This window comes from Cucurbita maxima, unplaced genomic scaffold, assembly GCF_002738345.1.
Source record: "Cucurbita maxima cultivar Rimu unplaced genomic scaffold, Cmax_1.0 Cma_Scf00030, whole genome shotgun sequence".
Taxonomy (NCBI): domain Eukaryota; kingdom Viridiplantae; phylum Streptophyta; class Magnoliopsida; order Cucurbitales; family Cucurbitaceae; genus Cucurbita; species Cucurbita maxima.
The window spans coordinates 2,772,044-2,787,439 of NW_019272046.1; the positions used below are offsets into that span (position 1 = coordinate 2,772,044).

The following is a 15,396-nucleotide window of genomic DNA, read 5'->3' on the forward strand; positions in this document are numbered from 1 at the left end:
ATAAGGCAAATATCTATATTTGCCTTATTATCATACGTATCTTTCCATTTATTATTATTTCCATATCCTTGTAATTCATTTGATTATAAATAAGATAACTTTCACACCATTTAGGTGTGGTGGATTAATCAAACATTCACATGTACAAAGTAAAAAAAGATGAGAAAGGCAAAGCTGTGAAAAGAAAATTGCTTGCAGAAGAGAGATTTGGGGTTAAAAACATATCATTACATTACAGCAGCTGTACGATTCACAAGTTTGCCTGTTGCATCCTCTTCAACCTTTTGTTATACTCCATTTGGGTTAGCCTTATGATGCAAAGAATTGCCTCCTTCACTTCTCAAAATCTCAGATGGTTTCTGAAGCTGCTCCAACGTTGTCACAACCTCATTCATGCTCGGTCGGCGCTTCGGTTCTGTGGCTAGGCAGAGAACTGCAAGGTTTGCTGCCTTTTGTGCTTGTCCGAGAGTGTAGCGCCCCTCGAGTCGATTGTCCATGATGCAACGAATTTTGTGTTTGTTGACTAAATATGGTCTTGCCCAATCGACCAAGTTGTGTTCCCCAGTTGGTCGATTCTTGTCAATGGCTCGTCGCCCTGATAACATTTCGAGAAGAACTACCCCAAAACTATATACATCGCTCCTCGCCGTGAGATGACCTTACGAACGAAAGGATGTGGTTAGAATGATGAAATATGACAATTCATGGGAGGAACCAATCAATCAGTCTTTTTTATGAGAAATAGAACCTGTGGCTAAGTATTCAGGAGCTGCATATCCACGAGTTCCCATAACTATGGTAGAGACATGACTTCTATCTCCAACTGGCCCATCTCTAGCTAATCCAAAATCAGAAAGCTTTGCATCGTAGTTCTGCAGATTTTGAGGAAAAAGACGATCACATTTTACGAATAACTGCGAGTCAACACGATAAATGGATCGATGAAAAGAACTTGGTAAGTTCTTACTGCATCAAGAAGGATATTAGATGTCTTGAAGTCGCGATATATGACGTTCATGTCGTTGTTGTGAAGAAATGCAAGTCCTCTGGCAGCACCAAGAGCAATTTTCATCCGAACGTTCCACGAAAGTGGTCGAAAGTGAGAGCTTCCTGTATCGACAAAGTGTAGCAGCTTATACACAGAACATTGTACAAGAAAAAATGGGAAATGGAAAAGCATTGCATAATCAGCTACTCACTTCTGAAAAGATGATTTTCCGCACTGCCCTTTTGCATAAATTCATATACCAGCAGCCTGTGGTCATCTTCAAAGCAGTAACCAATCAGCTTCACAAGATTAGGATGGGAAAGCTGCCCCAAGTAGTTGATCTCCGCCTGTATGTTTATCATTCGTTTAGTTGAGTCACGTTATAGCCGAAGCCGGGAAAGGATAGCTACAATATATATATGTTAAACAATGATCTTTGATGCAAAGCAAAACTTGAGTTGTAATCAAGATAAATCCTGCATTTCTTTAATCAAGATGTTCAAAGGACGGCATAAATGTAACGACTCAAACCCATTAGTAGCAGATATTCTTTTTTGAATTTTTTTTTGAAGGTTTTAAAACCTTTTACTATGGAGAGGTTTCCACACTCTTTTAAAAGAATGTTTTATTCTCCTTTCCTAACTGATGTGGGATCCTCAATCCACCCCATTAGTGAAAGACTGAGTTATTGAATGGTTGATGAGAAGACTGAATTATGAAGAGCAAGAATGCTCTATATATATACCCAGAAATCGGCAGAAAATTCGGTAACAAACCAATAAACAAATCAAAACAAAATCTAATCAAATCAAATAAAAAACAAATCGCCTCCTAACTATCAGAAGATTTAATCAAATACAGCAATCTAAACAAACACGTAATCTTTAACACTCCTCCTGGTTTAGATGCTGCAATCTCCAAACTTTTTTTCTGAAATCTTCAAACTTGCTAAGTGGCAGATGTTTGGTAAGAACATCTGCAATTTGATCTTCAGATTTGCAATAGCAAAGAGTCACATCACTACTCTTTTGAACTTCTCGAACAAAGAATGACTTGATGTTGAAATGCTTAGTTTTTCCATGAAAAACTGGATTATTGGAGATTGCAATAGCAACTTGGTTATCAACTAGTATCTCAGTGCTGTGTTTTTGCTCCAAGTTTAGATCCACGAGAATTTTTCTTAACCAGAAAGCTTGATTAACTGCAGCTGTTGCACCTATCAATTCTGCCTCAGCAGTGGATTGAGCTACAGTTTCTTGCTTTCTTGAGCACCAAGAGAACATGTCTGATCTAAGGCAAAAACAGTAACCAAATGTACTCTTCATGTCTTCGATTGAGCCACCCCAATCACTGTCAGAGAAACTAATGGGACAATGCATAAATCTGGAGAGAATACTTACAACATTTACGATATCAGGTCTGGTTGTTGTTAAGTACATCAGGCACCCTACCAAGCTCCGGAACTCAACTTCAATAACTTTGGGAGAACCATCATCTTTGACCAGCTTCTCCTTTTGATTCATAGGAGTATTCATTGCTTTGCAATCCTCCATCTGAAATTTTTTAAGTATCTCCTTTGCATACTTTCTTTGACAAATGAACACTTCATCTTGGGTTTGCTTGATCTCAATGCCAAGAAAATATGACATAAGACCAAGGTCTGTCATTTCGAAGATCTTTTTCATTTCCAGTTTGAACTTGTTAATTTGCTTAGGATTGCTTCCTATAATTAATAAGTCATCTACCTAAAGAGAAATGACTAAAGTATTTGTACCTTCATGCTTGACATACAGTGTGAGTTCAGATTGACTTTTCTGAAAGGCAAGACCAACCGAATGATTACCAATTTTACTGTACCATGCTCGCAGAGCCTGTTTAAGATCGTATAGAGCCCTTCTCAGCAAGTAGACTTTATCTTCATTGCCTCTGCTCACAAAACCTTTAGGTTGCTCAATAAAAATTTCTTCTGGCAAGACTCCATTTAAGAATGCATATTTAACATCTAACTGGAATACTTTCCTAACTCTTTTGAGCAGCAAGATCAAGCAACAATCTTACTGTATCAAGGCTGGCAATAGGTGCAAATGTTTCTAAATAGTCAACTCCAAAAACTTGCGCATATCCCTTCACAACAAGTCTTGCTTTGTATTTGTTAACTGAATCATCAGGATTTAGCTTTGTTCTAAATACCCATCTTACTCCAATTATCTTTCTGTTTAGAGGTTGATCAACCAACTTCCATGTTTTATTTTTCTCGATCATCGAAAGCTCCTCCTGCATTGCAAGCATCCAATGTTGGCTGTTTTTTGCATCATGGAACCCTGCAGGCTCACAAATAACTACATTACACCTTTGATAAATATCAGATAGTAACCTTATACCTCTCACAGATGCATCATCAACCAAATCATCTTGTTGTTCATCTTCAAACTCTTCTAGTCGTTCATCTTCAGACTCTTCTAACATGCTACCAAAGGTTAAGTTGTTTGGTGCATTAGAAATTTGATTCACCTTCGTCAGTTCTTCTCAATTCCATTGCTCATTTTCAACAAAATGAACATCTCGGCTCACAATAATCCGAATAGTGTGCGGTTGAAAAACTCTGTAAGCTTTGGATATAATGCTATACCCAACAAAGATGCCAACTTATGCCTTTTTGTCAAGCTTATCACGCTTGACCTGTGGAATGTAAGTGAAACAAAGACACTCAAATACTTTAAGGAACTTTAAAGAAAGTTTGTAACCATATCAAGCTTCAAATGGTGTTGGTTCTTTCACAACTTTTGTTGAAATTCGATTTTGCAAGTACACAGCAGTGTTTGCTGCTTCTCCCCAAAAACATTTTGGAAGATCCTTCTCATGAAGCATGAATCTCGTCATTCTCCATTATGAATCTATTCCTCCTTTCACCGACGCTATTCTGTTGAGGAGTGTATGGTGTTGTCAACTGATGTTCAATTCCAGCCTCTTCACAAAACCTGTTAAAAGTTTCTAAAGTGTACTCCTTGTCATTATCTAATCTTACAGTCTGAATCAAGCATGCACTTTCATTCTCAACTCTGGCCTTGAATTTTCAAAATACACTCGTAACTTCTGACTTTTGCTTCATAAAGAAGATCCAACACATTCTTGTTAGATTATCAATAAAAATAATGTAATACAGATTACCATTTAATGATGATGTTCGCTGAGGACCACAAAGATCAGTATGAACCAGCTGCAGTTTTTTCGAGGCTCTCCATGCCTGTTTAGGAAAGGGTTGCCTATGTTGCTTCCCAAAATTACAAGCACGGCAAGGAGGCATGTCGTCATCAATGTCAGTGAGTTCTTCTACCAGCTTCTTTAACTGCATCTAAAGCAAACCTCGATGATGAAAGTGCCTAGGTCTTTTGTGCCAAATCTCAGTGGCAGTAACTTTAGATATAAAGGTCATCTGCTCTTTCTCCATCGGATTTAGAGCAAAGCTTTTTCCTTTCATTTTGACATTGAACAAGTTTTTGCCACTAGCATCTTTGATCAAACACTGCTTATTCTCAAACAACACTTTATAGCCTTTATCAAGTAACTGACTAACACTGAGAGATTTTGATCAATTTTAGGTACAAATAAAACATCTGGAATAAATTTTGTACCTTCATAACTTGTTATAGCTACTGTGCCTTTTCTTTTGACTTCCAAGTGTTCACGGTTGCCAATCCCCACTCTCTTGACTTCAGTGTCTCTTAATTTCTCAAAAAACTCCTTGTCATATGTCATATGATTTGTGCACGCACTGTCAACCAACCAGCTCTCGCTTGATTCTTTGCCTGAGAAACAAGTGGCCACAAACAATTGATCTTCTTCTTCCTCTTCTTGATCAACTACCTGTGCATCTACTTCTTTCATCTGATCTTTGGCTTTGCAGATCACAGCTTCATGTCCAAGTTGATTGCATTTTGAGTAGAAGGCGTCAAATCTTCTCCAACACTTGTATGGTGTATGACCTTTCTTCTCACAATGGCGGCAAGGTGGATAGGATTTTTTGGAACCTCCTCCTTTTGTCTTCTGATAATTTGCAGATGGATCTCCATACGTTGATTGGTTTTTGAAAATTTTCTTGTTTTTATACCTGCGGTTGTCTTGATGCTTAACAGGTAAGGCATCTTCAATCACCCGTTCTTGCCTCATAGACCTTCTTTGCTCTTGTGCTTGTAAAGCATTCAAAAGCTCTGTAAGAGAAATCTTTGACAAGTCTTTGGTGTTCTCCAGAGTAGTAATGGTGGCTTCAAACTTCTCTGGAACAGTGACTAGCAGCTTTTCAATGATTCTGAAATCATTTAATACAGAACCAAGCCATCTCACCTTGTTGGCAATGCTGAGAAGTCTGTCAGAGTACTCTTTCACCGACTCCGACTCCATCTTCTGCAACTTGAAATCTCTAATCAAAGTTGGGACTTTCATTCCACGAATCCTCTCATCTCCTTCATATTCAGCCTTGAAATAATCCCAGATTTCCTTTGCTGTTTTGAGCAGATTTCCTTTGCTGTTTTTAGGGACATTATTTGCATGAATCTCATTTGAGATACAACGGCAAATAGGCAAGCTTTCGCATTTGATTTCCTTGTCTTCTTTTCCTTCTGTAATTTGATTTGTGCTACAGTAGGATTTGCTGGAAGCAGAGGGACCTCTTAATCCTCTTCTATTGCTTCCCAAAGATCCAAGGCTTCCAAATAAGTCTCCATACGAACTGCCCACATTTGATAATTGTCTCCATCGAAGACTGGTGGTGCAACAGCGGAAAAATTGAATTCTTCTTCTATCTTGATCTCACAGATCCCTTAAGAAGATAGTTCTGATACCAATTGTTAGTGAAAGACTGAGTTATTGAATGGTCGATGAGAAGATTGAATTATGAAGAGCAAGAATGCTCTATATAAAAATCTGGTAACAAATTAATAATCAAATCAAAACAAAACAAAATCTGATCAAATCAAAAGTAAATCAAATAAAAAACAAATCGACTCCTAACTATCAGAAGATTTAATCAAATATAGCAATCTAAACAAACACGTAATCTTTAACACTGGCACACCGCCTTGTGTCCATCCCCTTCAAGACTCAACCTCACTAACACATTGTTTGGTATCTGGCTCTGATACTATTTATAACGGCCCACGCCCACTGTTAGCAGATATTGTCCTCTTTAGGCTTTCCCTTTCGAGTTTTTCGTCAAAGTTTTAAAACGAGTCTATTAGAAAGAGATTTTCACACCATTATAAAAAATGTTTCGTTCTCCTCCCAACTGATGTGGGATCTCACAATAAAACTTCAATGCAGTTAGGAACCAAAGAAAACTGGAAAACTAAGTAAGGGGAATGAGGAAAATTGGATACGAACCAACCACTCCTTGTGACCCTGCAGCCCTTCTCTATTGAGCCTCTTCACAGCAATTACCAAGTCAGTGCCAGCCTTGGTGGGAGTTAAGGAATGCTCATCAATCCAACCTTTGAAGACTGAACCAAATCCACCCTCCCCAACAACACTGTCGGGGCGAAAATTTCTCGTTGTCGTTCTCAATTCATTAAAGCTAAAGTGTTTCAGATTAGAGCAATGCAGAATTTCTGACGCCATATCTACCACAATATTATTACTCAACTAAAGAATACAGGTCGAAGAATGAGAAATAAAATTGGGATCAAAGGTTATTAATTTTCATTCATATTCACAACCTTTAAATAGGATACAAGATACTAAATAATATCTACAAATAAAATATAAACTAACTAATCTTGATAATAAATTTAACTGATTACGAATATCTAAAATATATTTTCTAACTAATATATTCTTAAAGATATTAAATGATTACGAATATCATATATTCCATAACAAATTCAAACTTGAAATAAGTTGCACAAAAAATTCTGATAGTCTCCCTTAGTGCAAGCTTATTTCTTAATAACTTCGAGAGCTTTTACGAAAAACTTCAAACTTCACTTTGGCAAGTGCCTTAGTAAATATGTCTGCAACTTGCTCATTAGTATGTATTTTCTGCAATTCAACATTCTGCGTTAGCACGTTTTCTTGAACAAAATAATCTACGAAGAATTTCTTCCAGCTAGGCTTGCGTATGGACTTCTCAGGCACGCCACCACCTGAATAAGACACCGACACATCATGTGCACACCACCTGAATAAGTTCCACGTCACACGGATTCAATCTGGTAATCTTCTGAAAAGATCTAATTTTGAGAGCATTTGACACTTTTGATCTCAAAACAGTCTTCTATCCAATGGTCTTAAACTTTGAGGCTTCCACAATTATAAAACCCCTTTCACCATTTGAGTCCACGTAAAGTCCACCCAAAATATACAAAGCATCTACATGGCCAAGCTTCAAGTCGATTGCCTTCTGAAACACCTCAATTGCTCGCTCATCTTCCCCATTGCATGCAAAGCGGAGGCCAAATCACAGTGAGCATCAACATAATCTGGTTTCATGAATATGGTCTCTTCCAAGGTCTTAACGGCAGGATCCAAATTACTGATATGACCCTCCAATGATTGAATCTGAGCTTTTGATTGTTTCAATTCTAATGACAAAGAGTAATAATTCATCTCACTTTGGGTAGACTCAGACTCAGCATACTCCATGCAATGGTTGCATGGAGTATTACATCTCTCGCAGACTGCAAAAGGTCTTGATCTTCGGATCCTTTTTCACCATTCAATATCTGCGCAAGGGACTCAAGGTCCAAGTCATCCTTACTATGATCACCAAGGGCATGCTTGAGCTTCTGAGCAAGGGACTCATCCTCCTCAGCTACCCAACCATCATGCTCATCACAAGCACGGTCACCATTGTCACTAGATGCATAGTCCTGACTTAAGAGGGTGTCAAATCAATCATCCAAAAGCCGCCGAGTTCGTGGCTTATCAACATCATCTTCCACATGGTTAACGTCTGCATCCTCAAAAATGTCGTCGCCAAAAGATTTGTTATTAACAATATTCTGACTTCCTGTCGCCTTCTCAGAATCCTTAGCCACACTAAACTTACTATCCGTTGAACCATCCTCCCCTTCTTCACATAAATTTGCATGAACTACGAAATCCTCCTTCAAGTCCTCAACATCAACACCAAATTGTGATAAATCATCATCATCAAGCAGTGCCGCTATTTCTGGGTCAGGATGGGGCTGAGCATCAGTAGCCGAATCCTGTGAATTGGTAGTTTGATCCAAATTCTCTCCCAGATGAGGAAATCGTCAGCCTCAGAGAGGAGGTCAAGACCGTCAAGATCGTCAAAGGTTAGCTCGAAGACTTCATTTTCGTCGAATCCCTAATCCAAAGCCGTGAAATAAACAGAAGGGTCATCAGGGGCAACAGAATTGACATTGGAAAAAAAAAGAGAGTCCAAAGACAAAATTTTCATTCATCAAGTAATCCGAATCAATTCAGAAGTGAGCCGTCGTCAAAGAAGCCATTTAAAGCTGGAGGCGGAGGATACCTTGCTGCTGGAAATATGAGAATGTTCCCCATCTCCTCTCTTAGACCTGAAACTTGTAAGACTTGTAAGACCTGCAGCCAGCAAAGAACATACAATTGAAACATTCAGAAATGCCACTAATCTTTATGTGAAACATCCCAAGAACATATACAAACTAGATGCCTCCACTTGCGTTGAATCAGAAACGCCACATGATAGCAGTTAATTCATTCAGTAAGTCAATCAAATCAAAGTATAAGGAAGTTATTTCAAAATGTGATCAGAATGAACTCTCGATCAGTTCTGTGATTGTTCGAGCCTGTTTACGAACTATGATAACTCTCGATTCAATGACAACAAAGAATTCAAGGAAATGGAAGATAAACAACTGAACAGAAGCAGGGAGAAACGTAATTCATTCATATCACCATCGTCCTGGTTCGTATCTAATCTAAGACCCAAAGTACCACCAAAGAGGCAAAAAGAAAACTCCAAGCAAAGAACATTTAAAGAAACACCTAATCTGCAACATTCGAAGGCATCTATCTAATCTAAGATCCATTAAACAGTTGAGCCGATATGTACTCGAAATCATCCCGAACTAAGCTTAGAATTCGAAAAATCAGATAAAAGAACGGGAGTTTCAAATCAGAGGCATTAGGTACCTGTATGAGGATTCACAGACTTGAAGCGATCACTCCAGCAATCTCCCATCAGCAAAATCCAATCATAAGCTTGCACCAACTTCGAAAAGGAAAACGAATAGATTAAATGCCCCAAAATCCTTCCAACAGATCAAACTATTGAACACAACAGAGTCAAATTTATTTTCCCTTCTTTGCCTCGGTTCAGAGAAGAAAGTTGGGGGAAAAGCTGTATGACCTGAGAGATGAAATTACTAATAATATCACAACAGAGTCAATATAATAACACTCCTATATATCACGTATCATGCCGAAGAGAATAAAAATGCTACATTACACTTGTATTTAATAATTTTCGAGATTAATATGAGTCAATATTGATAGGGTAAATTAAAAGAATCGAACGGGACAAATCGAGACAACACACCTGGCCCTCACACACTCACACGCGCGTCCATGAGCCAATCCATCCTTGGCCACGCACACTTCCATGCGCACGTGAGTTCCACACATCTTCAATCCCGTGTCTGCTAAAAATTTCATAACTTTTCTAGAAATGATCGTTATGTCCCACGCTCGATTTTCCCTCCTGCACTTGCTATAATCTAAGGGTGTACATTCAATCCGACATCCGATCAACCCAACCCGAACTATAAAGATTGGGTTGGGTTGGATCCCCATTTCGGGTAGGGTTGGGTTCATTTTTTTGAACCCGAACTAAATCGATTCGGTTTTGGAGTTGTGGATAAAACCTCGAGTTAGACTCGAGTCAAATAAAAATATATAAATTATATTAAGAATTTTTCGTATTAATAGGTTTGAGTACCTCGGCTTCTCTAAAGACATCCTAGCCTTTTGGTTTCTTCTCGGATCTCACTTCTTAGAACCTATTGAAACAAATTTGAATTACCCACAAGTGCATCGTCAAACACCTTGCACACACATAATCAGTTCAGACCCAACACTATGTTTACATATTGAAGCCACAGCTGCGCGTCTCGCAGACGCCTACACCGGTGGGTAGTTGGGGTAGCAGTTGCAATTGGCGACCCATTTGCAGTCACCACCTTCATACGGTTAAAGTTACCTTATTTATAATTAAATAAATTACAATAAAATGAAAAATATTAGATATTTGACTTATAATAAAATATCAAATATAATATATATGGTAAACTATAATTTATTACTAAATATCCTTAACATCCCACAGTAAGCTAAGGGTTAGATTTAAACGAACGTGAAACTTAAATCTGACAAATTCAAAGAGGTTGAGAAACACTTTTTGTGAAGATGTCAAAAACCTAGATGAGAGGAGGCGTAGATAAACACTTTTTTGGCCATCGAAAATTGCAGAGGGATCGTCGTTCAGCGGCGATGTTGCCTTGGCTTCAACAAGAATATGTCTAACCCATGAAAAGGGATTGTCACTTTGCGACGATGCTTCCTTGGCTCTAGTGAGAATATGTCTAACCCCAAGAAGTAGAAGGGGAAACCTAGAGCAAGGGACAAAGACAATGTTGAAGCTGGAAGAGTCGTCACATTGGGCGAATGAGCCAATTTTTGTGAGAAGGGCGGCGGCAACTTGGTTGGCGAAGAGGCCAGTGTGACGCACAGATTTCAAAGATAAATCTCTGCAGAAGGTTAATAGGTTTAGATTAGGGTTTATGTGAAGGATGAAGGGAAGGTTGGGAAGAAAATGAAAGAGATTGTATTGGTTGAGAAAAAATCGATTGTGTTGGAAAAGGTGAGGTTGTATGTACAAAGTATGACGAAGGATGATTTGGAGGTCAAAAGGGTGGAGCCGAATAGTAATCAATCGGCTCTGCATGTGGCAAACATGACGATTGCCCCCTGAGGCGTCAAAGCCGCCAGTAGTAGTGGCGAAGAAGAACAGTAGAAGATTTTAAAAGCCATTGAAAAGAAAGGATACGGTTGCTAAACCAAAATGACTGACGTCGATACATAACGAGACAATATCTGTTAGTGGTGGTGTGTCAACTTGGTTGTTACATTACAAATGGAATTAGAATCAAACATTAGACTGTGTGCTAGGGAGAATGTTGGCTTCCAAGGGGGGCGGATTGTGAGATCCCACATTGATTAGAGCGATGAACGCTAGCTTGAATTGTTACAAATGGTATCAAAACCAGATACTAAATGGTGTGCCAACGAGAACGTTGGCTTCCAAAGAGGCAGGTTGTAAAATTTCACATCGATTGGAGAAGCGAATCGAAGATCAATTTTGTTTTTTTTGAAACATTTAATTCATAAATTTTAAAAAGTATTTAATATTAAAAAAAATTAAATGATTGATCATTTTCCCGATAATTGAAAATATGAATATGATATTGGAGAAATTGGTTATTATAAAACTTAAGCCATTAAATATGAATTATTCTAATATGATATTGGGTTTCAACATCAGAATCTCACATTTCTCCACTACCGACGGCTCAAAAATATCGAATTCTTTTTCTCCCACGTAACTAAAAGTGATTTTTGGAATAAATAAATAAATAACTATAAAATAGTTATAAATTTTAAAAAGTACACTACTAAATTCATTACAGCTTCTTGATTAAATTTCAAATATTAAAAAGTTTAAATATTTTTTTAGTTTTTAAATTTAAATTTGAATTTGATAATATTTTTATTAAAAAATAGTGAAAAAAATTCATAAATTGTATTTATATACTTAATTCTTTTAAACTAAAAAACAAAATTATGGTCGGATAAGATAACATTTAATTAAGTTAATTTTCATTTTTTTTATATACTTCTTATGAAGGATTTATCTCCAATTCCACTTATTTCTCGAGTTTTACCAAATTTAAAAATGAATATTTAATATATTAAAATATAATATTATATTTATATCATATATAGATATCACAAGATATTTCAATATTATATTTAACCAAATTTGAATCTTATTTAAATTTTAAACTTATGAATAATACATTTTTTATTTATATTTAATATATTAAATATCCATTTAAAATTAAAATTAAATATATTATTCTCTTTTTATATTTAATATATTTAATATATTAAATATAAATTGATAATATTTCTCCTTTTATATTTAATATATGTCAATTTCAACTCAAAAGCTAGTGACAGATTTTATGAAATTGCCTAAGTAACAATGATATAATATTTATTAATTAATTTTTTATTTATATTTACTCCTATAATTATATTTTATATCTTAAATACCACCGATTCTCTAATAAAAAATTTGTTTATACTTCAATCATAATTTAAGTCCCTCTTGGAATACTAAGGATGAAGCCCCATTGTTCAAGCCTCGAGGTTAGCTCTTATTACTACTCATCTACTCACCTTTATAAACTAAGGCCCTTTCAAAACAGCTCTTATTAAACTACTCAATCATAAACGAAGTTCCCCTTAAAGTGCGAATTTCATTTTGTAGTCCACTGTTTGGTCTAATGGTGGATTATTGAATCAATTACACAACTATTTTCACCCATACAAATCAAAGAGCAGTTCATAACTAAATTATAATTCTTTTCTCATCCATATTTTTTTAAGCAAATAATTTGTAACAATTACAAGATAGTTATTATATCTAAAATGGATTATCATTTGATTAACAATAAATGTTTGAGGTTATTCCCAAAATAATAATAATAATAATAATAGAAATTGGGCAGTCATAACCAGCCCATTTGAAATAACATTAGAAAACAAAGGTACATAGATATATATGTGGTTCATTATTTCTTTGAAGTATTTGTAAGCGGCATTTTGTCAAACACCTTACACACACAAACACACAGAACCAAACCCAACCCTTGCTCTAAATTATGCCCTTTCATATCGAAAGCTCCGACGCCTTTCTTTAGCAGTTGCACGGGTCGCAACTGCAATTCGCTCCACATTTGCAGCCGCCCGACAAGTTCCTGCTTTACAAAAAAACACGAATATAATCCATAAAACGAACAAATAAAAGATCAAAATCTTATATTAAAAACTTCGAAGAACACGAATGGTGGCTGTAAATTCATACTGTTTCATGATGGGAGCGGCATCATGTTTGCATCTACACACAAAATAAATCAAAACAGAGTCAGAATTTTCTCGAGAAAATCAAATTCCCGAGAAACAAACAAGCCCCTGCCGCTTTCCCGGAAAAATTTTGGTAAAGAGAAGAAGAAAATACGTACGAGCAGTTGTTGAGATCGCAGTTGCAGGCAGAGCCACATCCACACTTCGGCATCTTTCTTCTTTCTTCTTTCTTCTTAAACGACGAACGGAACTCAAATGTTTGGATTTTAATCGGAAACTTGAAGCTGGCTGATTTCAAACCACTCGTTTCACCGCGATTTATAGAGGCCCGTCCGACGCCATCCACCGTACACGTGTCCCCACGCATCTTTTTATTTATTTTTTGGGCATCTCACTTTTTTTTTCAGTTTCGTTACCCAAACTGAGCATTTCTTTAAAGTTGGTCTCAGAATTTTCCCGTTTTAGATGAGAAATTCAAATTTAATTCCTAAAGTTGTATGCTTGAGACTCAATTTATTAAAATATTTTTTTAAATAATTTTTAAACAATAATATGATGGCCATTGAATTGGTGGGTCGGTCGGTTTAAATAGAGATGGACCGTCAAGCGGTCGGTCCACCTAATTAGCCTTTTCTGATTATTGATTTTGAATTTTTGTTTTTGTGCAAATATAAACTAAATTATTTCAACTTTTGAGTTTATAAATTAATTTAATTAATTAATTGATAGGTTAAATATAAGTTTAAAATACAAAATTAAATATATATATCGCTAAACATTTCACTTTTATAAAACTTTATTCTAATTTAATTTTTAATATCTTCAAATTTTAAAACACTTCAATCCAATGTGTGATTGAAAAGAATTGTTTCAAGTTGCAAAGATTCTATTGTTCTTGACTCTCAACAAAAGTCTCCCATCTCTCTTTATCCCCATTTTTTTTTATCAAATATTTTTTATTTGACTTGTTTTTTAATATATATATTTAATGCACTTACAAGATCAATCATGTCAAGCTTGAATGATTCTAAACATGTCATCTAAATAACATAGTAAATAGACTACATCTTCCAAATCTACTTTATAAAGATGACATACCTGACTTCCTGAGATATTTTAACAGTTTCCAAAAGAGCTAAGACCATAACCACATGTCCTAGAACCAAAGAAAAGTCCGTAGAAATTTGTTAAGCGTAGAAATTTGATGGAGGAAAAAGCATAAGAAGAAGAAGTATTCTAAAGTGAAACATTCCATAGTTATGGAAAATTGGCCTTTGGCTTCAGAATCCCACTGTTCTCCACTATGGACGGCACTAAAAACACGAATTTTCAAATATAAAAAGTTTTTTAAAAAATATAATATAATATAATATAATATATAGCATAATCAAATCTCAAATTAAATTATAATATAGTTTTTTGAAAGTTTTGAATTTGGATTTGTATTTTTAAAAAATTTCAAACAATATTTGATTTCTTACATTTAAAAAACAAAAATACATTTTAAAAAATTGTCTTAAAGTTTGATAGCATTTTTCAAAATAGATAATTAAAAACCTAAATAAATAAATTACCTTCCAACTTTTACTGTGTCTAAAAAAAAAATATTAACTTCTTTCAAAAAAAAAAAAATTAAAGATACAAAAAATATTTTTTTCTTTAATTTTATACTTTAAAAATTGTTTAAAAAATAATGTTATTTTCAAAAGTTTTATTAATATTTTTTTTAACTTTTTCTTTTAATTTAAAAAATGCTTTAAAACTTTTTTTAAAAAAATTAAAAATATATTTATCTTTTAAAATATTCATAAACTTTAAAAAAGAACATTAAAAAAATTTGAAATAATATATATGGTGTAATAGAAGATTGTTTTTCATATATTGATATTAAAAAATTTCTTTTAAGTGTTTGCTACTACTGATAATCAGAGTATTTTTTAATTTAAAAAAATATTAATGAATATTTTTAAAGTTTAAAAGTATTTTTTTGCCACCTGTTTTTTTGAAACTTTTTTAAAATTCAAGAATATTATTGAAAATTTTAAAAATATATAGATATTATTAGATAAAATATAAAATTATAGGCATTTTTTTTTTTATAATTTAGTCTAATTAAAACCAAGAAATTTATGGGTGGAAATAGTGTCGGAAAATTTGATTTAAAAAATAAAAAACTAAAATTTTATGACACCGTTTGATAACTATTTTTTTTTTAATTAAACTTATAAACACTAAAAAAAAAAAAAAAAAAAAATTTTTTG

The 15,396-nt window shown here is 34.9% G+C and overlaps 2 protein-coding genes across 4 annotated transcripts; both read right to left on the reverse strand.

The window, feature by feature from the left end:
* Positions 1 to 164: 164 nt before the first annotated feature.
* Positions 165 to 9,345, reverse strand: LOC111465893 (receptor-like cytoplasmic kinase 176). 2 transcript variants are annotated; one of them, XM_023110343.1, is made up of 7 exons: positions 9,122 to 9,345; positions 8,469 to 8,548; positions 6,365 to 6,622; positions 1,200 to 1,335; positions 968 to 1,110; positions 749 to 872; positions 165 to 658 (listed from the first exon to the last, which is right to left on the reverse strand). In XM_023110343.1, exons 1-7 carry the CDS (start codon positions 9,168 to 9,170, stop codon positions 288 to 290), a joined length of 1,161 nt encoding a protein of 386 aa, XP_022966111.1. In that variant the 5' UTR covers positions 9,171 to 9,345; the 3' UTR covers positions 165 to 287. The 2 variants fall into 2 exon arrangements, with proteins under 2 accessions (XP_022966111.1, XP_022966110.1); XM_023110342.1 differs by lacking the exon at positions 6,365 to 6,622 and having other exon boundaries at positions 8,478 to 8,548.
* Positions 9,346 to 12,760: 3,415 nt separating this feature from the next.
* On the reverse strand, positions 12,761 to 13,518 carry LOC111466261. Of its 2 annotated transcripts, none has more exons than XM_023110868.1 (3): positions 13,294 to 13,518; positions 13,137 to 13,169; positions 12,761 to 13,029 (listed from the first exon to the last, which is right to left on the reverse strand). In XM_023110868.1, the coding sequence occupies exons 1-3, from the start codon at positions 13,500 to 13,502 to the stop codon at positions 12,969 to 12,971; spliced, it is 303 nt and encodes a 100-aa protein (XP_022966636.1). In that variant the 5' UTR covers positions 13,503 to 13,518; the 3' UTR covers positions 12,761 to 12,968. The 2 variants fall into 2 exon arrangements, with proteins under 2 accessions (XP_022966636.1, XP_022966635.1); XM_023110867.1 differs by having other exon boundaries at positions 12,761 to 13,032.
* Positions 13,519 to 15,396: the final 1,878 nt, after the last annotated feature.

What these genes read in the sequence shown, in the direction of transcription:
- LOC111465893 (XM_023110343.1), bottom strand. Translation starts at nt 9,170, where the DNA reads ATGGGAGATTGCTGGAGTGATCGCTTCAAGTCTGTGAATCCTCATACA. An exon ending in GTCTGTGAATCCTCATACAG is followed by an intron (nt 8,549 to 9,121) that starts GTACCTAATGCC and finishes TGCTGGCTGCAG; the next exon opens with GTCTTACAAGTCTTACAAGT. An exon ending in AGGGTCACAAGGAGTGGTTG is followed by an intron (nt 1,336 to 6,364) that starts GTTCGTATCCAA and finishes ATAAACATACAG; the next exon opens with GCGGAGATCAACTACTTGGG.
- LOC111466261 (XM_023110867.1), bottom strand. Translation starts at nt 13,502, where the DNA reads ATGCGTGGGGACACGTGTACGGTGGATGGCGTCGGACGGGCCTCTATA. An exon ending in TGCGATCTCAACAACTGCTC is followed by an intron (nt 13,170 to 13,293) that starts GTACGTATTTTC and finishes TTTTGTGTGTAG; the next exon opens with ATGCAAACATGATGCCGCTC. An exon ending in GCCGCTCCCATCATGAAACA is followed by an intron (nt 13,033 to 13,136) that starts GTATGAATTTAC and finishes TTTTTTGTAAAG; the next exon opens with CAGGAACTTGTCGGGCGGCT.